Source organism: Camponotus floridanus, unplaced genomic scaffold, assembly GCF_003227725.1.
Source record: "Camponotus floridanus strain SB8 unplaced genomic scaffold, Cflo_v7.5 scaffold107, whole genome shotgun sequence".
In the NCBI taxonomy this organism is placed as follows: domain Eukaryota; kingdom Metazoa; phylum Arthropoda; class Insecta; order Hymenoptera; family Formicidae; genus Camponotus; species Camponotus floridanus.
In genome coordinates, this window is record NW_020229223.1 from 372,599 (window position 1) to 400,142 (window position 27,544).

General features: G+C 27.7%; 3 protein-coding genes and 1 long non-coding RNA gene across 8 annotated transcripts; 2 read left to right on the forward strand and 2 right to left on the reverse strand.

Annotated features, from left to right (window-relative positions):
• Positions 1 to 617: 617 nt before the first annotated feature.
• LOC105254548 (glycerol-3-phosphate dehydrogenase [NAD(+)], cytoplasmic) lies at positions 618 to 9,035 on the reverse strand. The gene is made up of 8 exons (XM_011263303.3): positions 8,745 to 9,035; positions 7,663 to 7,840; positions 4,000 to 4,140; positions 3,629 to 3,770; positions 3,110 to 3,222; positions 2,774 to 3,004; positions 2,341 to 2,540; positions 618 to 1,094 (listed from the first exon to the last, which is right to left on the reverse strand). Exons 1-8 carry the CDS (start codon positions 9,023 to 9,025, stop codon positions 1,043 to 1,045), a joined length of 1,338 nt encoding a protein of 445 aa, XP_011261605.2. The 5' UTR covers positions 9,026 to 9,035; the 3' UTR covers positions 618 to 1,042.
• Positions 9,036 to 9,617: 582 nt separating this feature from the next.
• Positions 9,618 to 24,463, reverse strand: LOC105254546 (V-type proton ATPase 116 kDa subunit a). 5 transcript variants are annotated; one of them, XM_020028537.2, is made up of 9 exons: positions 24,144 to 24,463; positions 23,649 to 23,954; positions 14,421 to 14,521; positions 14,125 to 14,148; positions 12,845 to 12,971; positions 12,525 to 12,701; positions 11,970 to 12,182; positions 10,514 to 11,892; positions 9,618 to 10,255 (listed from the first exon to the last, which is right to left on the reverse strand). In XM_020028537.2, exons 1-9 carry the CDS (start codon positions 24,258 to 24,260, stop codon positions 10,153 to 10,155), a joined length of 2,547 nt encoding a protein of 848 aa, XP_019884096.1. In that variant the 5' UTR covers positions 24,261 to 24,463; the 3' UTR covers positions 9,618 to 10,152. The 5 variants fall into 5 exon arrangements, with proteins under 5 accessions (XP_019884096.1, XP_011261602.1, XP_011261604.1 ...); XM_011263300.3 differs by lacking the exon at positions 14,125 to 14,148; XM_011263302.3 differs by lacking the exons at positions 14,125 to 14,148; positions 14,421 to 14,521 and adding an exon at positions 17,396 to 17,460.
• On the forward strand, positions 12,524 to 13,111 carry LOC112638981. Its single transcript, XR_003123238.1, has 2 exons — positions 12,524 to 12,720; positions 12,800 to 13,111. It is a non-coding gene; the product is annotated as an uncharacterized LOC112638981 (long non-coding RNA).
• A 496-nt stretch (positions 24,464 to 24,959) lies between the features above and the next one.
• Positions 24,960 to 26,860, forward strand: LOC112638975 (28S ribosomal protein S5, mitochondrial-like). Its single transcript, XM_025411664.1, has 5 exons — positions 24,960 to 25,033; positions 25,126 to 25,472; positions 25,621 to 25,842; positions 25,918 to 26,102; positions 26,849 to 26,860. The coding sequence occupies exons 2-4, from the start codon at positions 25,244 to 25,246 to the stop codon at positions 25,983 to 25,985; spliced, it is 519 nt and encodes a 172-aa protein (XP_025267449.1). The 5' UTR covers positions 24,960 to 25,033; positions 25,126 to 25,243; the 3' UTR covers positions 25,986 to 26,102; positions 26,849 to 26,860.
• Positions 26,861 to 27,544: the final 684 nt, after the last annotated feature.

The window sequence follows — 27,544 nt, forward strand, 5'->3', positions numbered from 1 at the left end:
CGAATAATTAATTATTTAAAGTTAAATATTAAAATATATTATAATTATATATTATAAATATATTATAATTATAATAATATAATTATAATAAATATATTATAATTATAATATAAATATCTAAAGTTAAATATGTTTAAAATATGTTTAACAAGTGTTAAGTTAATTATATTTTATTCTATAAAAATCTATATATATATATATATATATATATATATATATATATATAAATCATAGAACTCATAAATCAAAGAATTTGAGGATTAGGAACCATAAATTGTCGTTTAAAACGAAAATTTTAAAGGCTTACAAATTGCTTAATTTCCTGTTAAAATAATTTTCAATTACATATCTAATGATGATTAATTAAAACATTATATTGTACTTTTGTTTAAAACACATTATATAGAAATGATTCTTCATAAAGAAATATCTAGATATCTCGTTAGTATTTGTTACAATCATTACAAAAAATTCCTTTAGAAAATCTAAAAACTTATTTTTATAAAATACAAAACCTGAACAAAAACTGAAAAAAATGCTTTAAAAGAATTGATAATATTAAATAACAAGAAATATCATTTAATAATTTATAAATTATTATAGTTTACAGAATCACAAGTCTATAAACTATCACAGTTGCATCGAACATCATTTGAGAGTACATTGCAAAATTTTCTCCAATTTGCTCATTTCATTCATTCATTGCTTGATTCAACTATTTTTCAAGTTCTTCAACGAAAGAATTAAAAAGCCTTTTATCCAATTCAATAACGTATTTTTCTATAAGTAATAATAAAAAAAATACAAAAAATATACATAATGAATAGAATTGCTGTGTCAATGTTATGATCAAACTATCACTATTGCAACAAAAAAGGAACTTATTTCGATTGTATTCTAGCTTGATAATTAATGTTTTACTGCGGTTTAATAACTGATAATCGAATTCAATAAATCACTTAACTAGCATCACGCTTTCGAGTATGATGTTGATTGAATGATGTGACGAGTCTTCTCTCGAGAATCGACATTGGGAGAATCTTCAAAGGTGGCACTTGGGCTTAGACTTGAACGTCATCGAGGCGTCTTCATTCCTAAATATGGAGCGAATGCGAATTAACTCCTTTAGACCGACACAATTTCTACGTTATTTATCGTCAGTCCGGATGAAATATCTTTCGCATCAGCTAATCAAGAAATGAGAATTACAGAGCATTACTAAAGTACAAATGGACAAGTTTGAAAAATGAGTTCATGTCTCACATATACATTTCATTTCGACATAAAGAATGTATTCCTAAAACTTATCCAAGTGTTTTCGTAATGCCTTGTATGTAATTGGTTAGTAGAGAATATTAAGAAGAGTCTTAAGTTTATGTGATTAATAGAAAAGAAAATATTATCTTTAAGGAAAGAGGGACAGAAGAGAACTGAGTTTTATTTTTCCGTCAACAAATAATTAATTATATTTGTCTTTTCTCTTAGTTTACATAATGATTAATTAGTCGACAACGCATGTAACAATCAACGATCAAAAATTTATAGATCTTTTAGCTCGTCCATAAAACATTGAATAAAATTTCTGTTGATAAAATATATATATTATATGCAAACATTCTCATTGTAAAGTATAACAATTTGTTCATCGCGCTCAACGCGATGTGGAATTTTATTAACTAAATTGTTCAACTTTTTCAAATATATTTATAGAATCTTTGAATCTATAAGAAATATTATATTATGAAAACAAAATTGTAAACATTTAAAGCACTTTACATTAAAATGTTTTGAAAATTAGATCTTTAAACCCATAGAAAATAATTCATTAATTATAAGATTTGAAGTTTTTGATAAGATTCTGATTTCATGCAATTTTAAAGTCCTTTAAATGTAGAATTTTCAAAATTATATAGATCCGTAAAATCTTGAAATCATGAAAATTTTAGGCAAAAAAATTTGTAAGATTTTAATTAGAATATAATCCAAACCAATCGAGAGAATTATAATGGATTTTCCATGAAATCCTTTTTAATTATTTTATATAGATTACTATTATTTTATTATATAAATTACTATTATTTTAAATAATTTTATGAACAAATGGAATTCTAATTTATAGAGCTATTGTCCAAAATCGTAAATTCGATTTAAAATTCTAAACAGTACTTGAAAAAGTTTCGATCGACGAAATTTTGAGTTTTCTAAAAGCTAGATTATTCTCGGTGAAAGTTGAGGTATCTATAACTTTGTGTACGAACTAATTATGTGTTTAAATTAGTCTTACGTTTAAATCAATAAACACATTTTAATGCTAGCTAATGGTAACAATTGTAAGCTTACATGTGTTCCGGATGGTTACGTATGCAGTCGATTAAATCCGTTGGTTTTAGTTCACCGATGCAAATACGATGAATTGCCGTGAACAACGGAAACCCACCTTCCATATTCTTCGATTTCAGCATGTAGTTGACCTCTTCGGCGGTGAACGGTCCCTGTAGTTTTTGTCCTTTTAACATCTCTTTCTCCAGCGTCTCAATAGACTGCAAATGCATGATTAATTATTATTTAACAATTTATAAGATTGTTCAAATTCTGATATGTATGTATGAATATATTATAATATGTTAAATTGAAACATTGTACTCTTAAAAAGTTTCTCTAATGGATATTATCAAACTTTTACTAGATTAATCGATTAAAGAGAATTTTGTTAAAATTAAAAATAAAAAATTAATCAAAACAAAGCATGCTTGAAATATCTTGTGTTGCTGACCTTGCCGGTTTTGACAAAGGCCTCTGAAACCTTTCTATTGCGTCCGCCGTAGCATGTCGTGATTAGATCGGCAACTCCACAACTTTCGAAGAAAGTCGCCAATTTTCCGCCCGGATAGAACACACCGACGAATTTGATGATTTCCATGAGACCTAGTCTGATTACTGCAGCCTTTGTGTTGTCACCTAAACCAAGCCCGTCGACAAAACCAGCGCCACAGGCAACTATATTCTATAAGCCATTAATATATACAGTTAAGATTTAAGTCTGATTAATTTAAAAAGTCCTCTTAGAATAAAAATTAAATCAATAGAAATTGAAAACAATCGATTTCACCTTTAGTGCGCCACAACATTCCACAGAATCTACGTCCTCGACAACCACTACTCTAAAGTATGATGTCTGAATTAAATCGCGAAGTAGTGGCGCTATCGTCTTGTCCTTGCAGCCTGCGAATTACGATTCAGATTGAAAAGCTTATTTCCAAACTGTTAAATCTATATTCTTAAAAAATGTAAATTACTATTATGATTTATAAAGTCTTCCGTAATTTGATAACATTTAATTTTCAATTTTTTTTATTTGAAAGCTGCATTAATCTCTACATTGCGTGCTATGAATGAATCGATAATGTTAATAAACATTTTATGTAAAAATATAATCGATTTAGATTAGGAAATATCTTTTGCAATTATGTATTTTTCATTACATGATATTTGCCAGAAATTGTACGTTTTTTTTCTCTATCGTTGCGAAAATTATCTAAGGAAATATCTTTTAATTTATTGGCAGCCGTTTAAACTATGCGATTAAATTGATATATCTTGAATCGTTATTTAGATTTTAATCTCTTACCAATAGTAGTTTCGCAAAACATTTCGTCGGCTACTTCAGAAGCCAAATTGGCGCCCATCAGGACTGAGACTGGAATTTGCAGCTGTCTTGAAATTATATGAGAAATAAGTTCAATACCACCACCCTCTTTCTTGTCAAAACCCTGCCAACAAAATTCCAGAATATATCTATATATAGTTAGATTAATATGAATATACAAATTGCATATTTTTTAAATGTTTTTAAAAAAACACATTTATATATTTTATTTATAAATATTATTTACAAAAATATAAAAAAATGCATTATAGAATATGATTTAATTTAATATTGAGAAGATATTCTAACTAAACCTTGAATAATGTAAGCTTAGAAAAAAGATTAAAATGTACCTTAATCAAAGACAGGCCGACAGTGGTAGATTTGATTTTTCCTTGAAGCGTATTGCATATCCTTTGAATAAACTGATGCGGAACTACAAATATAAGTATATCTGCATCTTTTGCAGCTTCAACCACATCAGGAATTGCAATCTGGAATAATATATAGTCTATATATTGTATACTATATAAACGTCATATATTGCATACTATATAAAATGCTCCAAAATTCAAAATCCTATTAATAGTAAATTCTGTAGCCAATTTAAAAAATCAATTTTTCCTCAATAAAAAAATTAGAAAAGATTTTTTATTAAGTTTCTATTTTTTTCCATTATATGTTTTTTGTAACTAAGCACCAAATTAAAATTCTATTAAAATTAACTATCTACAATAACCGAAGAATATAATTTTAATAACGTTATGATTTTACAAGATTTAATTTATGAAAAGTTTTTCTTTTTCAATTGCTTTCAAAAATTCAAAAATTATTAATGTCTCGATATTTTCACTAAAAAGAAAAATCTCTAAAATGGTTAAAGTATCTATGATTAAAAAACATTTGGTGTGATTTTAAAATATTTTAAATACTGTAAATTATATTAGAAAGAATCATAATCAACGAGGTATTTTCAATATTATCAACTCATGACAACAAAAACAATTACATCGTCACGAGTATGAAAAATAATATGACCTTGAACGCTGCTTTATCATTGAATCACTTGAAATGTTGGAAAATATGAGCAATGTGCATTTAATATGGTTTTATTTTCCTTACATTTTACGCATTTAAAAATAAATTTATTACATTTTTATATACTTATACATATATACATATATATGTATATGTATGAATAAGTAATTAGTTTATTTTTAAATGTGTAAAATGCAAGAAAAATAATATATTAGTACACATGTACGTAAAATATTTCAAAACCATGAACTGTTTTCATCATATTTTTTAAATTTAAAATATGTCCGAGAAGAACACTATTGATAGTTTTCAAATAAGCGATAAAAGATAGAGGATTCCTATCAGGAGAGAAAACAGATGAAATCATATCTCTCGAATATTATTACATATACAAATCAATGAAATTTTAATTAGAAACTTAATTAAAAAGATTGTAATGTAAAATTAAAAATTAAATCAAATATATATATGTATATTATTATTTTTCACAAAAGTAAAAATGATTGAATTATAGATAAAAACGGGATTTTTATTAATTTTGGAATAAAATAGCTCTTTTCAATTTCATTGGTTTGATTATTCTTAGAAATTCTATGAAAAATCCTTGAATATAAACTCAAGTCCTTAAACCTTGGACTTCTCAATCATCGATGTCGTAAAAATGTAAATGTCCAGAGTTTCATATTTTTATAAGAATAGATCTTGTTAGATATTATTTTTTCATTATCCCTTGCTATATCTTTATGAAGTTTCGACTTATAAATATCGGATTTCCCAGAAGTTATACAGAAGGACGTGAAAGTGTACATAGTTAATAATAAACCGGTTTGAACTACTATATATACTACTGTATGCGATTTCAATCTGACTAAATAAAATCATTAATTTCGTTCATCTATTCTTATACCATTATCGCTTTTTTCTATCATATATCTTCTTATCATGTTTTTTAAATATATTTCTTTAAGATTTTATTTGATCGCATTAATTAATCAAATTTTCCGATCATTTAAAATTCACATATACATATTTCCAGATTTACAATTTTAATTTTCTCCCAAATATTAATTTTATCTTAATCAAACGTGAAAGAATAGAAAAATTTTGCGTTAAATAAGAAAAACTTTATTGAAAAATAGTAATGCGTGAAACATATTGTACATTTTTTAAAAAAGTAAAAAAAATAAGAACATACGTTATATTGTTGGTTTCTTTTAATGTCTTTTTGCTTAACCGAATGAATCTATAATATTTCAGAAGATAAATATTTATAAGACATGTTATTCTTAGCTAGCTTTGCGCATACATGTGTAGCGATTTTTATCAAGGAGGGACATCTTTCTTAAGAAGATATATATATATATATATATATATATATATATATATATATATATAAGGTTTCAGTATTAAAATTCCATAGTAAATTATATTATATGATCATGCTAATTATTTCTATTAAAATTAATAAAGGTAAAAGAATAGGGGTATGTATATAAAATTTATATACAACAATCATTTGTATGTATGATTTATATAATATATAATTAAAAATTTAAATAATTCCTACGATTAGTTTTTGAAAAATTAGTAATAATTATGTATTTTTCTTAGTCTATTCAATGCTTGAGACAAGCACATTTTGTCCATATCATCTATCTTTAACACAGGAACTACCGCTGATGACTTTGCATAGCCTTTTGTCAGACGACTGAATGTGTTAATAACCTTGAATGACTTAGAGTCATAAGTTGTTAAATTTGTCGCATTTAAACATAGATGTTCACGAAACATTTGATTTTATTTAAAAAAGGGAGTCTTTTCGCTTAGGAACAATTTTTTTTTAAATAAAAATATATCCTTTGCAGAACATGTGATGCTGCAAAAATCGCATTTTCATATCTCATTTAGTTTCAGAGAAATGTATTGATTAAAATGACATACTTTGTGTATATGTATGACACGAGCACTCTTTATTCAGCTTTTCTATAAAAAACTTTTTTATTAAAAACTATTTTTTTTAAAAACCAATCTACAAAAATTTGGCACTTTATAAAAAAGCTGATTTGAAAAATACATCAATGTATAAATTAATTCTAAATAAAAGAAACTTTGACATATCTTATCAAGATTCAGTAGTAATTTTCAAGAAGTTTTAACTATCGTTCCTTCGAAAATAATAAACAAGCAAAATAAATAAAAAATATTTTTTCTGTGTGTAAAATAAGTAATTACTTCCACGTGCTAATAAGTAGTTAAAGATAAGAAATGAATATGTGGGTGAATATGTGAGAAGAACTCGCCTTTAAAATGATCAAGTATATGATAAAAATATTATAAAAAATAGTGGAAATAATCAGTGTGATATCAAATTATACTATTTGGCCTTGTATATGTGAAATTTCTATAACATACAATATTTGACACTTTAAGTCTCTGAAGCTAGGAATGCTGGGCATTGATTGGCATATCATGATTGATAAACTTTTCAACAGAGGAGTGCAAAAGAGATTTGATAACGAGAGCGATATCGGAACGCATACAGTAAATTATCTTGATCGCGATCAGAGTTTGAAATTCTAAAGTTCGCTAATTCATATCACTAACTGAAACTATTGATTATTGGAATCAAACATATTTCTTCAATTTTTTGTTTGAGAAATGTCAGAAATTAAAAACACGAAAGAGATTCTTAGCGCAATTTTGTACTTGGAACTTCTATATAGTAAAAATATTCAGTATGCAAAATATCTAAACATTTCGAGAATCTGAAGGTCAATAAACAATTCACTTCACAGATATATAAATATTTAAAGAAAAAATATAAAATAAATCTTTAAGAAATAAAAATAGTAATTAATAAAAATATAAAAATATTATGAAAAATAAATATACAATAAAAATAAACATTCAAAATTAAACATTTAGAATCATCTTACAAGTTAGATCAATTAGTATATATTCGAGAAATATAATCTTACCACATTTGCAGGAATTTTATGTCCCGGAAGATATTTAACATTCTCATGTGTTTCGTTGATGATTTCTGTTAACTTCCTTCCATCGATAATTTCCTCGTAAACATACATGGTGACGCGATCGGCAAAGCTGCTTTGTTTTTTCGCATTTGCGCCGACTATCTTCGCGATAGCCGAGCCCCTATGAATACATGCAATGTGATTAGTATTTTAATCATTTTTCAAGAGAAAATTAATTGAAAACATTATATGTATCAGTGAAAATAAAGTGATGCTAGTATGAGTGATGCAATTATAAGTGATATCGGCAATTATAAAAAATTAACGTTATTATATTATGTATAAAAATCCTCAATATATTTAATACACATTACTGTAAGAAATAAGTATCTAAATATTCTATTAAAGTATCAATATTCCATATAATAATAAAATTATTATCACTGTAAATACAACTGAGAAAAAAATATTGTTTTCAATTTCGTTTTATCTTAAAAATTTAATTTCTGTATTTTTTCTCTCAATTCTTGATTGAATTAAAATTCCCATCATACATCCTCTTTATAAATTAATAATTTATGAATTTTCTCATGATGTATAATCTTACACTGATGTCTAATCTTTACAATTGTGTATTATGCAATTACAATCTACATCGCAATAATACTTGAGACGACTCTTCAAACGTTTAATCGATTATCAATATTCATCTTACTTAACATCGAGTAATTAAATATAAATTAATTACTTAATAAATAACATAATTATAAAATATTAATCTGTAAATCTAGAATATCAAGCAACCGTAATAATAATAATAGTAATCATAATCTTTGAATATGCGTCAATTATTCATTGCATAACGCAACTTTTGTTCTATGCTTCATGTGGAATAAAACACTTTGTCATCAGCTTGAATACGATGAATCGGAGCACGCGCATAGTAAACAAATGTGCGCCGATGTCCGCATGTGCGTGGGGCACGTGCGAATCGATTGCCATCCATCGCGCGCGTCGACACTCTCTCTCTCGTGATTTATTCTCACGCTCCTTCAAATTCACTCTCCTTTTTTTTGAAGACTCACCAGTTACCAGAACCGATGATGCACACAGATGCCATAGCGCGCTCAAGGACACCGTTTGACGCAGACAAGAAGAGGAGGAGACCGAGCGAGGCAACGACGTTAGAACCACTTCGCCTGGACGCCAACGAGTGACTGCCGAGGAACCAGAAACGGCGAGGGACAAGCCGAGCGATGCGCACGCCAATCGCAGACTGGCCTGATAAGAATGTGATGGGCCGGGTGGGAGGATCGCAAGGAGAGTCCAAGCTGGAAAAAGCAACTGAATATATCAAGCACTTCATGAATAATTCAAATCGTTTTGAATGACAAAAGATTTTAAAATTATTACAATTATTATTATTATTATTGAAATTAAAATTAGTATTTGATGGTTGAAAGAATCATGGAACTTTCAGTAAAATTCCAACATATTTTAAAAGATTTTTTCTTTAAAGTAGTTTCATGTTAAATTTTAATAATTATTTCTCTATAATAAATGCTTTGTTTTAATAATATTTTAATTTATAATAAATAATTAATTGGAAATAATGTTTGTTACAAATTTGTGCAGAGAAATTGCTTTTCAATATAAAATTCTTTAAAAAATGATAACGTTTCTTACAAATAAAAAAAATTTACAATTGCAATTTGTCTCTTGATTAGTTATTACATTTGTTAATATATAATTTCAATTTTAGCTTAGTTTCAATGTGTTATATTGCATGAATCGAAAATCAAACAAGATTTAGCGCTAAAAAGGAATATGAAAATAAAGGTTTGGAAAAGTTTTTCGGATCTCAAAGAACGAAATTAATCTCGACAAATCGCACACAAGTCGTCTTGCCGAATACTAAATCGTAGCATAATACAATTACCAAATTTTCATAAAACACCTTTTCATATATGCCACATCCTTTATTATGTATAGATGTACGAAACAACATCGATCAATCGTCTAAGTGACGTACATTTGTTTTTCGAGTACATTTGTTTTCTGCAGGTTCTACAATGTGTAAGAATTCCATATTGTATATAAGAATTCATGCAAGATTTTATATATATTAGATGGCAGAGAAAAAAAATTTAGCTTTCACACAAAAATTCAATTATATATTATTTCTCAATTAAAAAGAAACTTATAATATAACGAGAATATTCTCTTGTCATGACTTTATGTGTGCTTTAAATCTCATAACTTTTTTTTCAAATGCTATGTTCGCTTGTGGTTAAATTATCGAAATGTAGAGAAATAATTTTCATATTTTGATTATAACTTAATCAACTCTACATACATATTCCTATTCATAAGAGACTCATTAATTAATCATAACTGACTTATCTGAAGAAGTAGCTAATAAATTCGCCATGTCCTACATTCATATTAACAACAATACTCAACGACGATTATTAATTAATGATACTAATTATTTTAATCCTCAGTAGTGGCCTGTGCGGCATCAAGGATGATTTCGAAAGAAAATGGCTGGAAACTATAGCCCAAGCCAGAATAGAATTTGCTCTGGAATTCCACCCTAGAAAATAAAAAGCGAGAGTTACAAATAAATTAATGTAGATTCATCAGTAAGCATTCATAAGTATTATTTTTAATTAGATTATATGAAAATAACATAATTTATTAAATATCTAAATATTATTATATAATTTAAATATTAAAATAAATTATTACATATTTAAATATTTAATAACATTATATATAAAATATAATTCGATATTTATCTATATAGTAATAATAATAAGCTTATAAAAATATTTTGCGAACGAAATTTTACCAATGTAAACGAAGTGTATGCAGAAATGCTGAAAGGCCTTCCATGAGTACAAGAATGCCCACAGTGAGTACTGCCCAAAAGGCAAAGATGGCATACAGCACGATACCGCCATCCCATCCCTCTCTCGCTAAACCATTTCTCATCACCATGTTCCACAATACCTCGGACAACTGGGCATGGGCCAAAGATAAGGCCCAGAGACGCAAGTACGACGCGGTGTGCGACACGCTGCCAAGAACATACTCGATGGTGTGAATGCCTTGATGAATAAATATTTCCATCATATTTTCTTCCTCCTCCTTGTGACCGCCATTTTGGGTAACACCTCCACTCTGTTGTAAAGTTCCCATGCTAGCTTCCACATCACCATTCTCGGCGCCGTGATTGTTGAGCTGATAATGCTGCTTTCTGCGGTTGCGCATTAACGAAATTGGCTTCGCCAGCAGCATCCATGGCACGCAGAGTAGAGCTACGACCACCAAAAACTTTTGTAAACCACTCTGACCGCCATACATGTACGGCTCGCATTCGCCAACTTTAGTGGCAGGTTTAAATAGAACCATGTTGATGAAAGTGATGAGAACCGAAGGTGCACAACCGGGTCCATCGATCAGTTCGTTCTTGGGACCATATTTGATCCATTTGATGAACATGAGCAACACCATGTAGAAAAATAACGCCAAGAGAAAGATCACCTGCGGCACAAATTCGCAAGTAATATTGAGACGCTTTTTAAAATACATGTGATTCCATAATCCCACTAGTACGCCAAATAGCATGTGTATTACTCCAAAGATAATGGAGATCTTCATTTTGTATGAATTTTGAAAGATGATTTTATTCTCCGCTAGTTGCCATACCGGATCCATGCCAAATGGGTACGGATAATCTATATAATCTTCAGAACTGGGATTTAATTGCAGATCCTTATTATGCTGAATGGTGCTACGATTATAATTAATCAACCAGTTAGAGCCGAAAATGTTGAGTGATTTGGAGAATATGTCATTGTAGATGAGACCGGTATACATGGAAAACAGGCCCATGAGAAAAATGATGTAACGACCGCCGAAGAATATATTCCAGATTTCATTATCGCTTTTCTTAGCCGCTAATGGTTTCTCTTTCAACACCATCCAACCGCCGAACAAAAACATGATGAGGCCATGACCAGTATCACCGAACATTATCGCGAATAAAAATGGGAATGTGATGATAGTATAGGGCGTAGGGTTCATCTCGCGATAAGAAGCGACTCCGTAAGCATCGATCAACGCTTGAAAGCCCTTCGTGAACTTGTTTGTGCGATTATACGTTGGCGGATCTTCGAAAGTCTCCATGCGATTCAAAATAGGAGGTACAGAACTTCCGCTACGTTCCTAAATATAACAAAAAATATGGATTAATCTTTTATTTCACGAGGGAAAAAATGATAAAAATCGCATTCGTTAATTACCGTTCCGCGTCTTAATGCTAGTTGAATAGTCTCGATGTCCAGGACAGGTACCCAGCATTCAGCGATCAGGCATTTTTGAGTGACATCGAGATTGAAAAGATTGAGAGTATGATAAATCGCTTTAATCTTGCGGACTTTGACGAACCAGTTCTTAATATTCTTTGCGGCAGCTACTAGAACACGATGACGATGATCTTGTGTCTGTCCTAGGACCTGGAAAACAATTGCTCGATTAACATCCATTCGGTAAATTAAATGATTAATTATAAGATTAACTTTAAAAAAAATTTAATGTTTCCATTTAAAAAATCAAACGTCACTTTCAAGTTTCCAAAATGCTTCAATTTAGAAAAATTGTAATTGACCCACATTTTATGTCCTTTTTAAAATTAATTTTAATTTAATCCATTTTTTACAGATAATAGTATTGACATAAATCAAGATGACGATTTTAAATATTCTACATCCATATACAAAGTAGGAAATCCATATGCAAAGAGGAAAATATTTTAACACTATACATACATTATAAACATAAAAATATGATATTCTTACAGTGTTTAAGTCTTCGATGCGAGTCATAACGCCCATCGCCATTTCCCTGCGATCAGCCGGTGCTTCTGGACAGGGATACAAGGTCGCTCTAAAGCCTTCGCAGATCTTTTTTACACGAGTTTTCAGTTGATCTCCTTGGAAGAAGATGATGAAGACTGATTTGTATACCTGGTCCCCCTAAATACATCATTATTGAGTTAGTATTTATATTTCTTCGATTAAATCATAAACTTCGATTTAATCGCGATATAATAATGATTAGAGTTTAAATACAGCCTCATTCTCAAGTGCTTCGATTTAAATACGCATTGTACACTCACCGTTGATGGATCTTCTAAAGGAGTCTCGATTTCCGCCTGGCGTAGAAAGACATTTCCGCGGCATGCACGCCATAACATACGCTCGAACGCGGGGATGCGTTCCCTCAGGATGACTCCCGCGACGAAACTGCTCGTGTGATGACACAAACATCGTATTAATAAACATATAAGAACCGATTAAAGATCAGATATTTAAAGTGTCTATGTGCAAACTGCATGAAAATCGCCGCGATTACGGTTTCTTCGAATAAAGCGTCATGATGATCACTTTTATGGCGTTATAATGAAAATCTTCAATCTGTATCGGTGTCAACGACTCGTGCGGATTTTCTGTGTGAAATTGCTAGCCAAAAATTGGAAAAATGATGATTTCTGTAGCCATGGTCTGTCCCTTTATTTTTTTTACATACCTTGCAGCAATGTAATCTGTCATGATCCTCCTTGAAACATATTCTTTGAATGGACAAACTCCAACAAATAGCATACGTGTGTCACAGGAATAAATCGGGGTATGCTCATTGAATCATTAATTATGCCAAGAATGTATAGAATTTGCGTCAATATATTTTTATTAGATCGGTGTATGTGTATTTTTAATTATTTTAATTTTTGATGTAATTTTTTTTAGTCAAAAATAAACTCAGCAAGATATAAAGATCATAATGTATAATATAAAAGAGTGCAATTTATTATTATTTTAAGAAAATTTTATTACAATAAAATTAAAATTATTATCGCAAACATTTGATTTTGTCTAAAAATTGTTTTTCTTAATTAAAGAAATTAGAAAAATTTTACAATACAACAACCTAATAAAAATATTTTTCTATATTTATGGATAAAATCTTTGCAGTAAGCTTTTATATTTTTTTAGATATTATTCGGTGCATTTTTCTAAGTTTTGAGATTCTTAAATCCTGAAAGGTCTATAATTATGTAATCTTCACACAAGAGAAACTCAGAATAATTAAAATTATCATATTTAATATTATAAATATGAGATTACTTACTATTATAAATGTGAGATTTCTTATAATTCGATATCCAAATACTTATAACTTTTGAACCTTTTAGGATTTAAAAATATTGAAAATATAAAATTATAAAGATTTAGGATTCTAAGGAATTAAAATATCGGAGTAATAAGATTCCAGGTATCTCCAAAGAATAAAAAAATCCGAGAATTGTATCTCCAAGGATTTGATATGTTATGAATATACTGAAAAATTCATAGGAGACAATTTTTTTTTAAGTTATTAAAAAAAATTATATACACTTACAAAAATCCAATCTTGAAATTTTGTCTGAAAAATAAGAAAAAAATTCCTTAAAAAATGAGTAAAATATAAATAATATTTTCTTAAAGTTCTAACTTCTTAAACGTGGGATTGTTTTTAATTTCATTAAAATAATCTGAAGGTGCTTAAGTTTCTGCGTTTTACATGTTTCATTTTTATGTTATCAAAAAAAAATTTGTGAATTTTTTAAAGAAATTCTGGATTTATTCGATTCTATGGATATTCCTGGGACCTAGCGCGACAGGATGAAGGGAGTAATTAGTAAAGGGAGTACGTACCCCAACTGGACAGGGCCGAGGGCGGACTGGCGGGCGATATTATCATCGCTAATCAACGCACGTGTCATGGACTCGGTGGGGTTCAAGCCCGCGTGCTCTTGCTGATGACACAACAGACAAGACACAACCACATTAGCCACACCAGAAACGATCACAATGCTCCAACTTGCCACTTTGTTTTTCGTTTGCACGAATTTTGCTTTGTCTCGTCTATTTTAATCGTCTTAGATAAAACGAACTTGAGATATTTTTTGTTACTACGACGTTTTATAAACAAAATTACTTACAAATAATAGTAAGTAATCTCAAGATTTTTTACGAGATGATGTTTGTAAAAAAAAGTGAAAATTTGATACAATTTATCATCTTCATAATTTAATCTTACGACGATTACTAAATAAGTCCTTTATTTTATTATGTTAATAATAGGATAATTTTCTATAAAAATTCACAATTATTTTATAATTATATAATAAAATAATATTTTATAACTATATAATAAAAAATAATAATGGTATTATATAAAGAGATACATTATAGAAAGTTACAAGAGATTTTATATTTGAAATTTGCAGATTTTTTATTTTTTTCTTAAATCAAGAGACAGTGTCGTGCCATTATCTGTCATTGAGCTGTTCCTCCTTGTCTAAAATTTTTCTATTATATTTTAAATCTTTTAGGAACTAATACAGTAATAAAAAATTTAATTTTTAAATGTCTCGAATTTTTGAATTCTTTATTCTTAATTGAATCCTTACAAAATTCCTATTAATTTTAAATCGTGATTCTCTAGAAATTGTAATGCAAAATGTAGTTTTAGAGGCAGTTTAGATATATCTCAAGTTCGTCATATTATTGAGCTAAATATAAATTTTTTCACACATATGTGGGATAACGATAACGATTCATAATAAAACATTAAACAGTTATTGAGAGTGATAATTAAAAAGGAATCAGAGGCACGACTGTGCGATAGATGCTCGTGTAATTTATACTATTAAAATAAAAAAATATAATTCTTTATATATATTTTTTTAGATATATATTACATATGAATATAATTATTAGGATTATTAAAATCAATATATAATATATATTATATGACAAATATTTTCACAAAATAAATAAAAACGTATTTATATGTTAAAAAAATAAAATAAAATAAAAAATAAATGTGCATATATACACATGTAAATATATATATAGAAAAATGTTATTAAAATTTATAGAATTTCCTTAATCTTAATTAATCAGTCGTGCCTACTGAATATTTTAACAATGGCAAACATTGGATCTCAGTTCAGATAGCTCAAATATTAGAAAAGGTATGTGGCAATATTCTTATTTATCGAACAATCTGAAAAAAAAACTTATAAGCCATTATTATTTTGTCCAGCGATTTTAATACATATTGTGAGGACTTCCTCAAAAAAATAATCGATCAAATTGTTTTAAAATTGACAATGCTATTAAATTTATCTGATTTTCATAATTTTGCCCAATTAATGGGAAATTGTTCAAGTTAAGATCATCATTGGCAAATACGATGCAAAATAAAAAATAAAAACAATTTATTCAAGCACATCATAAGCCAAACCGTTAAATCATTAAAGGGCTTTTGTTGGTTTCTATTGCTTGCAGTGTTAAGAAATTTGAATGTTAGATAATTTTCGAAATTTCTATTTTTAAAATTTACAAAGATATCTTCTCATTTTATAAAAAAGTGTAATCGATCCGAGATTTTCGAGATGTAAGTGAAGATATCAATGTTAAAATATTAAAAATTTAGATTATTAGAAGATAAAGTGTTTATTTTAAAAAATCTTTAAGAGATATGTAATTTATATTTTAGAACTTTAAATTCTTGATATTAAAAAAATTCAACCGCTTAAATATTTAAAACGGAATCCAACAAAGCATCCTTAATGATTTAATAATCCACACTGATCTTGATTAACATAACAAAGAATAAGGACAAGTGCAAAAAGCATGCGAGTAAGCGATATGCTTAAGAGAACACACACAGACAAACAAACAATCCTTTGTTAAGGAGTGAGAACATTGTTATACATACCCATGGCCACACCATCATCATTTATTGTTATTTACAACGTTGTGTATCACTACAACGAAAAATTATTGCAACAATTTTGTCGCGCGAGTGTCGAGATCGGAAGATGAACATCGGATCTCGATCGCTTAGATTGAAGATATTCGATACAGTTTGAATTTTTCTGCTTTAGCGATATTAAAAACGGATGACAAACCGAATCAAACTGTATCAACTGTTATTAGTCGGCGTGATTTCTCGCCGATTTTTCCTCCATTTTTTTGCAATTGATCAGTAAACAATGAATGGTTATTCGTGAAAGCGAACAGTCGCGTCTGTTTTTCAAGTGTGTTTTTAGTTGCAGAGGCATCCCCGAAGACGAAGACCGTAACAAATTTTACTATCAACTATTATTGGAAGCTTGATGGATCTAAAACAAATACTAATATATGAAACATATGGGACTGATACAAAGATAATTATTTGGATAATATCAAGAATCTAGAGTTCAATACTTGATATTGATTATTATTACTAACAATAAAGAAAATATTATTTGGAAATCTATAGGACTTAGAATCTAATGGATCAAGAATTTAACGATAAATAAGGATCTCTGGGAGACATAGAAATCGAAAATTTACAATTCTAGAGAGTCCCTATATTATATTCTAATGGATCAGGAAAATAGCCAGATATAAAAATCGGAAAGAAAAGATAAAATCATAAGAATTAAAATTTGTAAAAAAGTAAAGGATTTCCTCATCGAATAAAAGTCTTCATGAAGGATGCTCCAGCAACGCAAGAAGGATGTGGCTTTACTTATTGAGCGCTTTACAGATGAGCTTGGATAAACATTAGGCAGTAACATCAAGGCAAACAATTTCGCAAACAGATTCGCAAATAACGGTTGATAACAGCTTGCCTGAGCGGGCTCCTATAACGCACTCCTGCGGTGTCTGCCGCATATATAGATGCAGTATATAGGTGCTGTAATCACAGAATACACTGACGTAGGATGCCTCTACTATAATGAATCTAGCCTTCGATATACCGATTATAACATATACAATCGAAATTCTCTATTCTAAATTTTTCTCCAATATTGTCTTTCTCTAATCTAAATTTTTTTCTTTTGCATTATCATCTTCTATCGCTGTAACCAAATCTTAACATTTTTATATCATTAATGCTAATAATTCTAGAATCGTTAGTCTTCTAACTTTCTTATTCTTAATATTTCTACAACGACGTTACTACTCCACTATTTTTAATTTTCCACGTTAAATGAAAAAAGGAAATACTATCATTTTTATGCGTATCATTTTAAGCTAGTTTTTTACTTATCAGTTTACTTTTCACTTTAATGATGTAATAATATATTATTGATGCAAGGCATAATTATCAGTATTTAATAGAATCTAGTCATATTTAATAGACTTTAATTGTTTATTCGAAACTTATAAAAAATTAAAGTAAATCTAAAGTGTGTGTACACACACACACACACATATATATATATATATATATATATATATATATATATATAATTTTCACTCTGTATATATGCCATTTGAATGTAAAATATTTAGACTAAAGAAAATATTCGATTTTGATAATGTCAGAATAGAGAAATTCAATTATATAATGTGTATGAAGAGAAAAAGGAAAAAGATTCAAAAATTCAAGGACGGTATATCTCGGTCAATTTTTTACACCCCCTTTTCCTTGACATTTTGTACAGAAAAGCTTCGTGCTGGGCACAATTTCTTTTTTTTATACGATAATATTTAAACTGAATTTCTAACACAATATGTGATAGATTAGAGTAATAATTGTAACGCAATATAATATTTTCTTAAATATAATAATGTTAGACAATATATAGTTTTATGCACAAAAGCTATTGTGTAATTAGTATTGTGTAATTAATTATTCCAAGTTCTAAAAAAGAGGAAGATAAAATTTGTTGGAAATCTCAAGTATCTCAAGTATCAAGTTTAGAAAAACTCGAAATCTTGAAAACTTCCAAACCCATTTTCAACAATTTGAAATCTTAGAATAATTAAATATTCAAATTCAGCTTTTCAAAATCTAATTTTGAAATGTGCTTCTCACTTGTGTGTGTATTATATTTATTATATATTACAAAAATTATATTTTCAAAGATTTACACACACACACACATATATATACAACAGAAATGTATACTACATAGTATGCATCATGTTATATAAATAAAGACAATATACGTATATTGAGTGTGTAATGTGTATGTTACAGGCTCCATTTACTTTTTGCGATTTTACGATATATCTTAGCCTACTACAAAATCACGTACTCGAGAATACATATAAAAATATTCACCGAGTTTCGTTTACTTTTCAAATTATTTTTTTTCTCTGGATTGCCGATCAATAAAATAATCCATTAATTAAATTTCAACGAATATTTTTCTATTTTTAACAATAAATATATAGTGAATAAACTATAAGAAAAATTATGCAAAACAATAAGAGTTATACAAATACCGCCAGAAATATCTGATAATTTTGAAACATAATTGTAAGGAGAATTGTAAGACTAGAAGTATTGATTTTGCACACTTGTCAAATTCAAAGCATTTCAATCAAATTCAGTCATAGATTGATATCCGATATGTCGAACATTTATAATGGAAATGTATTTTAAGAATAATGAATGTATTATTACAATTCATCGAATATCTCATAAATACTGCAATATTTATCAGAATGAGTGTTTTTAGCCGTGATTTTATATTCGACATTAATATTCTTAGTCTTTAAATTCTTTCAAAATTGTCAAATATTTCTGTTGACTAGTTAATAAGATACATGTATAAATAATATAATATATAAAATATTGTAATAATAAATATAAGATAAAATAATATAAAAAAATAGAAATGAAAAAAGATAGAAATATTTATTGTCAAGAATTGCTAAAAAAAAATTTGGAAATCAATTAGAAAATCTGAATATATTCGTATTCGGCAATCCAAAGATTGATATTAGTAATGAAACGCACTGCGAAATTTAGCAGTGCATATTTTACAACACAAACTGTGGACATGCAATGACGTACTAAAAATGATTCTCGGTCATGTGGAGATTAAAAAAATGCAGAGCGTGGAGATTTAGAACAGCAAACTTGTATTAAAAGAGAGAGAAAGAGAAAGAGAAAGAGAGAGAGAGAAAATAAAATTTCTAAATAAAAACATCTGTATAAAAAGAAAAGATTTGTGAGATGAAATTATATATAATATATAATATATAAAAATATATTATATAATATATTATATAATAATATTATATAATATATAAAAATAAATTTTATATAAAATTAATATATTACTCTTTTACAAGAAATTATAAGGACTGTCAATTGTTAACTATCAAGAAAATTTTTAAAAGATCCAATCGAAAATTTCTTGAGAACCAAGTGTCAAAGAATCTAAAAAAATTTAGGTACAAATGAAATATCAAGGAAAATTTAAGGAATTATTATATCATATTTTCCATAATTAAGAGTTATTAATTAAGATCTAAATTTTGATAGAGCAATTATAAATATAAAAAGAGTATAAAAAGATAAAAAAAAAGTTAGTATGGTAGTTAAGAAATTCTCTTATATATGTATATCTGGTAAATCAAATATACTAATTAAAATTCAATTTTGATGCATAGCATATCCATCTTTGAGAAATCCTTTAAAAGTCGCCACGCTCTGCATTAAACGGATGTACGTCACACATTAATTACCCGAGTTTGAGAGCCTGGCCGCCGGCGCGGAGGCCCTCTTCACCCAACAAAGTGACTTGCTCTTCCTCACGGCTGGGGTCTGCCATCTGCGACACGACACCTCCATGCTCAGCCTGGCAACAGACACAGGTCACCCCTCTTTCGCCCTATCTCCCGCTCCACTTGTTCATAGCAGACTCTCTTTCCTTCTCTCTTTTTTTTGTATTTCGAAATTTTCTTCAATTTATCGACGTCAAAAAAGAAAATGAAGAGGAAGAAATCTTTTCTTAAATTCGTTCTTTACTTTTGTTCAATATTTGATCTGTGTCTAACAACAAGTTTAAATTTTCATGATGCTTAATGATATAAAAATAAAGAAGTAAAATGTTCTAAACAGATTTAACTTCTGAATTTTTAGAAAGTATAAGGATTTATATATATAAAAATCTAAAAAATGCGAAAATTTCACAAAATTAATTTTACAAATATTCAAAATACTGTACACTCCAAACTTTACATGGATTTTAAATAACAAAACAAATTTAATTTCTACATATACACATTTTTCAAAACCTAAAACTATTGAATTCAAAATATTGAATTCAAAAAATCGAATACTAGACGTTTACAATTAAAAATTACAACGTTAAAAAATTCATAGATTTAGACATTTACTTCAATAAATAAGCATCATGAATTCAATAGTATTCATGCAATTTTAATTTCTTTTATTCTATACTTAATAATTAAAATAACGCTTATATTATCGATTATTAATAATGATATTAACATGTAACTATAATAAATTAATTATAATAAGGTAACATACATCATATATACAAAATTACAGTCTTGCTACATGCTACACACACACATGCTGCACATGCAAAGAGTTTCATTCAACAATCCAATAAAGAGGTCACGATTATATATATTTTATCTAAATCTCTAAATATTTCTATTAAATCATTTCTATTAAATTCAAACTCTACAATTATCAAAAATTTATCTGCCAAAAATATTAAAAACTATAATAGTATAATAATAATAATAGATATAATTTGCACGGATTTTAATAATTTTTTAGAATAAAATAAATTAAGAATTTATCCAAATATAAATTATTCAAATATCAACATTCTAAAACTTGAAGCTATGTAAGATTTTCGAACAAATATGTTCCATGTGTAATATGATTTAAAAAGAACAGCTTTCCTAGAATTAATTATATTATTTCTTTCAATAATATAATATACTGAACAAATTTGCATAATGTTAGTGCAATTCATGCATGTTACTATTAATTTATTATCATTATTTATCATACAAAGATGTCATGCTGCATATCGCGCTTAATAGCTTATTTGTGGGACTTTCTATTGGTTTTAATAATTTTTGATAATCTTACATTATTTTCAATAACAAAATGTTATTAGCTTACATTTATTAGTAATATTTATCATATTCATTGTTTATTATTATTATTATTACTATTATTATTATTGTTATATAGTATTATTTTATTCAATATTAAAGATATTTTTTTATATTAATTTTTTTTCAAAAAAATAATTTTAAAATTTATATTATTAAATATATATTAAAGTGATAATATATTATTAAAGTAAATTACAGTTAAATTATTTTATATTAAATTACTCATTAATTATGTGTAAATATTTTATTAAATATGATATGTGCAACTGTTTGTTCCCAAACATGCATATTTCTCAATGTCAAATGACAGATTTTTATTTATGCAAAAAGGAAAAAAGTAAAATGATTAATGGATTAAAAAGGAAGGATAAAATAAAAATTAAAAGATGTCATCAGAAAAAATTAAATTAAATTATATTAAAAATTGAAAACTATTAAAAACTACAGTGAAAACGTATTAAATATTAAACAATAGTAAACAACTAGATTTTAAAATGTTATTAATATTAAACATCTACAATATTAAAAGTATAAAGGCTACTTTTTCAAGAAATACATTTACATAATCCATAACAGTTCTCAGTTCATGTGCAGTAGTGTTGAAACATTGTCTATATAAAGATAACAACAATATACATTATAAATTATTTTCTAAAAATTCTTTTATGTTATATGTGATTAGAAACAGATTAATATTACACATAGCATCTAAAAATCTAAAATTGATTCAATATAATTGAATACAATGAATTCATATGAAACTGTGACCAGACTAGACAACTCTCAAGGGACATAAAGGGAGATAGGGCGGAGCGAATGACTTGTGTCCTTTGCAGTGGCTTTTTGTTAGTTGGCAACACTAACACATTAATAATCCTAAAATCACTCAACAATATATGATTAGTAACATACAATAAGAACATTCTAATGTTTGACAGCTCATAAAATGGAAACCACTGTGCCTGTCACAGACAGTCTTATTTCATTTCATTTTTCTTTAGAATACTCTATTGCAATTGTTTAAAGTTGCACAAGCGCAAAAACAGGCTTTCATATATATATATATATATATATATATATATATATATATATATATATATATCTAATTTGCATATTTTTTAGCTTTCCATGCATTAGAAAAAATTTTGCCCAGCTTGTAGACTTATTGCTTTTTTTAGCGCAGCTATGTTTCTATTAATAATCTTTTCTCTTCAATAATAACATTATAAAGTTGCAACTTCATCACTTTAACGAGATAGTTTTCATTCTTTTGTAGAAAATTATCACAAATTTTTTATAAAAAATATTATATCCTGTGAAAACTTAAAAATATTAAATAAGTTAAAGAAATCTTATTAAGACGATGAATAATTTCAAAGTCTTTCTCTTTCTCTCTTTAAAGTATTATAATTAATATATTATAATTAATTTCTAATTTATATATTAAAAAATATTTAATTCTCTTGAAGAGATCATATATTAGCTCACAGAAATGAACAAATAATGTAAATAAGTATATATTATCTAAAATATCTTTTTATCTTATAAATTCTCAAATATAATAATAATATTTCTCTGCATAAAAATTTAATTGTAGCAAATATAATAGTTTCTTGCTCAATAATAAACATCTTGGAAGCCAAATAAATAATTGCGCTTTGAAATAAAGTATTCCATTGCTGCAAAAGTTCTTATATCTAACAAATTTGACATTCAAGATAAATAATGGCACCATTGTTGATATTTACAGCTCATTGCAAAAGTTTTCCCCCAAGAATTACATTCAAATTGTACAAAACAATCAACAGATTAAAACAAAACACACTTTTTACAATCTCATTCAAATAATTTTTCATTACAAGTCCTTTTTGATCAAATAGATTTCAAAATTCCTTGGCAGTTCATAGTTTTTGAAACAGTAAATTCATATGCTCAGATTATTAAATCATAAAAATAAAAATTTCTAATTTAATGACTTACCTCATCGAAAAAAACTTGAGTCTTCCGTAAAATGTGTTTGAGCTCAGTTAACTCCAAAAAGTTGCGTTTAAGCGCCTCAGCATTCTGGTTCACTTCCCGCAATTCATTCTCTAGCTTCTCAAAAGTGGCTTCCAGATCTATCATCTCTCGAGGCTGTGGAGCCTCCGGGTTTTCACCGGTATCCAGCATTGGAATACCATCTTTCTTGATTTCCTTCTCCAGGTAACGCAGCTTGCGCTCCATTTCATCACAACGACGTACCTCATTGACAAACTTCCGTTGAAAAGCATTGACATCAGGATTTAACTAAAATGAAATAGATATATTAACATTATGATGATGAGGTCATCAAGGACACATAGTTTAAAATGTCTGTGTTGGATGACTATATTTGTATGACTAATGAAAAATTAAAGTTACGCAGAATGGCGAGAGAAAATTATTATTAGGCTATTAAGGAGCGAAATATAATATAATAAGATGTAAAACACTTACATCGCGAAACTGTACCAGCCCGAGCTCGCCGAGTTCGGAGACACAGGCGTAAGCTGCTTCGCTTTGGAGGAACAGTTGACATAATGTCATCTCCTCGCTGCGGAAGAGCGAGCCCATCTTTGATGTTGGAAATAACGCGCCGAAAAGACGATCACGTCGATATTATTTGTCCGACACGGTTCGCCAAGATCCTCTCTCGTTCGTCTTCTCTTCCTGAAACTGCGATCGTGAAAGCCGTGGCAGAGGTAGGGGCAGGGGCAGGGACAGGGGGCGAATAATAATCGATACCCGTGCAGTCACGAGATGCGCGATCGCAGATCATGTGGTAACGCGCGCGCGCGCGTATTGAATCACATCCACAGATTACATATTACACTAGATTGTTAACTTTGATGCTAAATATGATGCTAATGTGTAAAGTCACTAGATTAACAAAGTACCGCAATTTTGATCTCAATAAGATGGAGCAAAAATGGCGTCCGATAGTGCAGATAGTGCACACTTTGTGATTTTAAGATCGCATAAAAGCAGACTATGACAAAAAAGAATGAAAACTATGAACAACTTTGTTGTTTGTTTTATAGATTTTAAAAATGGCTTGTCGTATGCTACATATTTAGAGTTGTAAATAATTTGATAAAAAAATGTTCAATCTGTAAACAATGGTAACGCAAATGAAATATATCATTGTCTCTAAATCATTATATGTAATTAACATATAATGTGTATTTAAAATTAATTTATCAATTTAACTCTAATAAAATTATGAAATTTTTTTCAGGTATATTATTGTTTAATATTGTTTAATTTATTGCTTGTCAGTCATTCACATTTATTAAAAATAGTCACTTTATTAAATAATGTGAGAAACTCTATATTTTTTGCGAATAGTAAGTAGAACTTTTATGGATATAGCATTTTGATAATAGTTTATATTTACAGTAGAAAATAATTTGTATTTCACTGCGCTTTTGTTCTATAGGACCTAAAGATGAATTATGAAAAGGTGTGACAAGTATCAGTAATGCAGGAAGACACAGAGGTAGAGCAAGAAGAGTAGTGAAAAGAGAGAGCTCCTAAATAAGGAGCAAATTATTGGCATGGGAAAAATTCCGATACAATTTCCTGGTCTAAACACTCCTGTGTTTAGCGGAAAAGAATTAATTCAACAGCAAAAACTGCTTGTAAATCTTGAAAGAAAGCAAAAACTTATGGAATTACCACAAAATCAGACCAGACCAATGCAAATAAAATTATCGCCATTGGAATGTGGTTGGACGAGTGTTACAATGGATGGCAGAAGCATTGAATCAGATCTTATTGGAAAAGGTTAATATTTATGCTATTATTGGATTATAATGGTTAAATCACACACATACAAAAATCATGTGATACGATGTCTATTTTCAATTTTTTTTTTGATGTTTCAGTTCTAAATATTAGAATCTTATATAATTAATATCTTTGTTTTCTGCAGATACATTTGAAAGTTTTGAAATCTGGATTTTGGAAAACAAAATGATAACTTGTATGACCGGTAATTTAGCACATAAGACTAGAATCAGTTCATTTATAGTAACTGGAAATGGAAATGGATTAACTGGATTTGCGTTATCAAAAGTCAAAGCATCCCTAAAGACGGTTAAAAATAGGGCTGGTCAAAGACTAATGTATATTCCTACATATAAGGAATACACTGGTAAGAAAATAATTGTCAATACTATATAATATAAAATTTATTTCTTCTCTTTTAATATCACTTTGTATTTTTCAGTGTTACATGATTTCTTTACACAGTTTGAGAATATAAAAATATTTGTAAAGAAAATTCATGAAGGATAATGGGCTTGTTTGTCATCATGCGATAAAAGCGTGTTGCGAGATAATTGGCATAAAGGATATGTATGCCAAAGTACAAGGAGGAATGTAAAAGCATTCTTTATTGGTTTATTGCAACAGGTATGTATATAAAGTATTTAAAGGCATATTACTTTTTATTTAATTTATATTAGAAAGAAACATTTTTTATTTATGAAAATATATATACACATATATATATATATATATATATATATATATATATATATATATATATATGTATATGTTAGACATAAAGCTAAAAAAAAACGTGGATTGTGTCGATTAATTAATTAATTGTTTTATTTAATTATCAATTTATATATGTATATTATTAACAATAATTTTTTGTTTATTTAAACTGTATAAGGTTGTACATAAGAAACAATTTTTTTTATTTAGTATTTCAAGCATATTTTCATAGAACTTTAATTTAATTATTATATTATTAAAAATATTATACAAAATAAAGAATTAAAGCTGGCTTTCTCTGCAGTCTCATGGCAGATTATATCAGAAATCATACTTTAATTATTGCAATATATCATGAAACAAATCAATCTCAAAATAATGGAAATATTTGCAGAAATATCAAATATGTAATATTTGATTAATATAATTATAATATAAAAGAGAAGAAATAAATATTTGATTAATGTAAATATTTTAATTTTTTTGTATGCGATCTATTTTTTATTCTATCGATGTTTTCATAGTGATGCACCTTGAGCACTTTGCTTCATATGTTTGTAATAAAAATATATTAAAACAAATTATTTTGCAAATTTATTATTCTAATTTTTATTTAGAAAGACTAAGATTAAAAAAGACGTATGCATTTTTTTCAGATATTTCTATTGAAAAAAACGCATCAGATAAAACTTTCCTGTACATTTTAAATGTGCCAAAAGATTTGCTCTTTATTCCACTTACTGCAATAATGTACACTAAAAATGACAGATCTATATTAAAAATGATATATCTATATTTAGTAGTTGGAAAGAAAGAGAGGAGAAATGAAAAGTGCATCTAGAGAATTTAAAAGAATAAAAATCTAAAAATAATAATACATAAAAATTAATATTATGTATTTTTTTCATGAGGAATGTGGGGCGCACATTTATGCATTTATTTATTTAGATGAGATTTACTTTAGAGCACATTCAGTATTCAACTTTAATTTTATTTTCTCTTTCTTATGATATATAAGTATAACATAATTACCTGCAAATGCTATCATTTTTGTGTGGTTACAGTGATACAGAAGCAACATTACAAGTACTATATTTACAGATAACATCTGTATAATAAAAAAAGCACCAAAAATCTAATGATGAAAAAAAGGATAAATATTGTAGACCAGCATAAGTATCAACCAATTATTCCACCGCTCTGTTTCATTAGAGTTGCAATTTTCTTTTATATCATAAATATTATAAATAAGATAAAGATTTCTGTACGTTTCAAATAAATTTATATATTTTATGTATGTAATACTGCGCACACATATTAAAAGGTGATAATATCGCAGTTATAAGATACGA

Coding starts and splice junctions, on each gene's coding strand:
- LOC105254548 (XM_011263303.3), bottom strand. CDS start 9,025: ATGAAGTGCTTGATATATTCAGTTGCTTTTTCCAGCTTGGACTCTCCT. Junction 7,841..8,744: donor ATCATCGGTTCTGGTAACTG/GTGAGTCTTCAA, acceptor ATGTATTCATAG/GGGCTCGGCTATCGCGAAGA. Junction 2,541..2,773: donor CCTTTGTCAAAACCGGCAAG/GTCAGCAACACA, acceptor ATGCATTTGCAG/TCTATTGAGACGCTGGAGAA.
- LOC105254546 (XM_020028537.2), bottom strand. CDS start 24,260: ATGGGCTCGCTCTTCCGCAGCGAGGAGATGACATTATGTCAACTGTTC. Junction 23,955..24,143: donor GGCTGGTACAGTTTCGCGAT/GTAAGTGTTTTA, acceptor ATTTCATTTTAG/TTAAATCCTGATGTCAATGC. Junction 14,522..23,648: donor CTCAAGTTTTTTTCGATGAG/GTAAGTCATTAA, acceptor TTGTGTCATCAG/CAAGAGCACGCGGGCTTGAA.
- LOC112638975 (XM_025411664.1), top strand. CDS start 25,244: ATGGGAAAAATTCCGATACAATTTCCTGGTCTAAACACTCCTGTGTTT. Junction 25,473..25,620: donor ATCAGATCTTATTGGAAAAG/GTTAATATTTAT, acceptor TGTTTTCTGCAG/ATACATTTGAAAGTTTTGAA. Junction 25,843..25,917: donor TACATATAAGGAATACACTG/GTAAGAAAATAA, acceptor TGTATTTTTCAG/TGTTACATGATTTCTTTACA.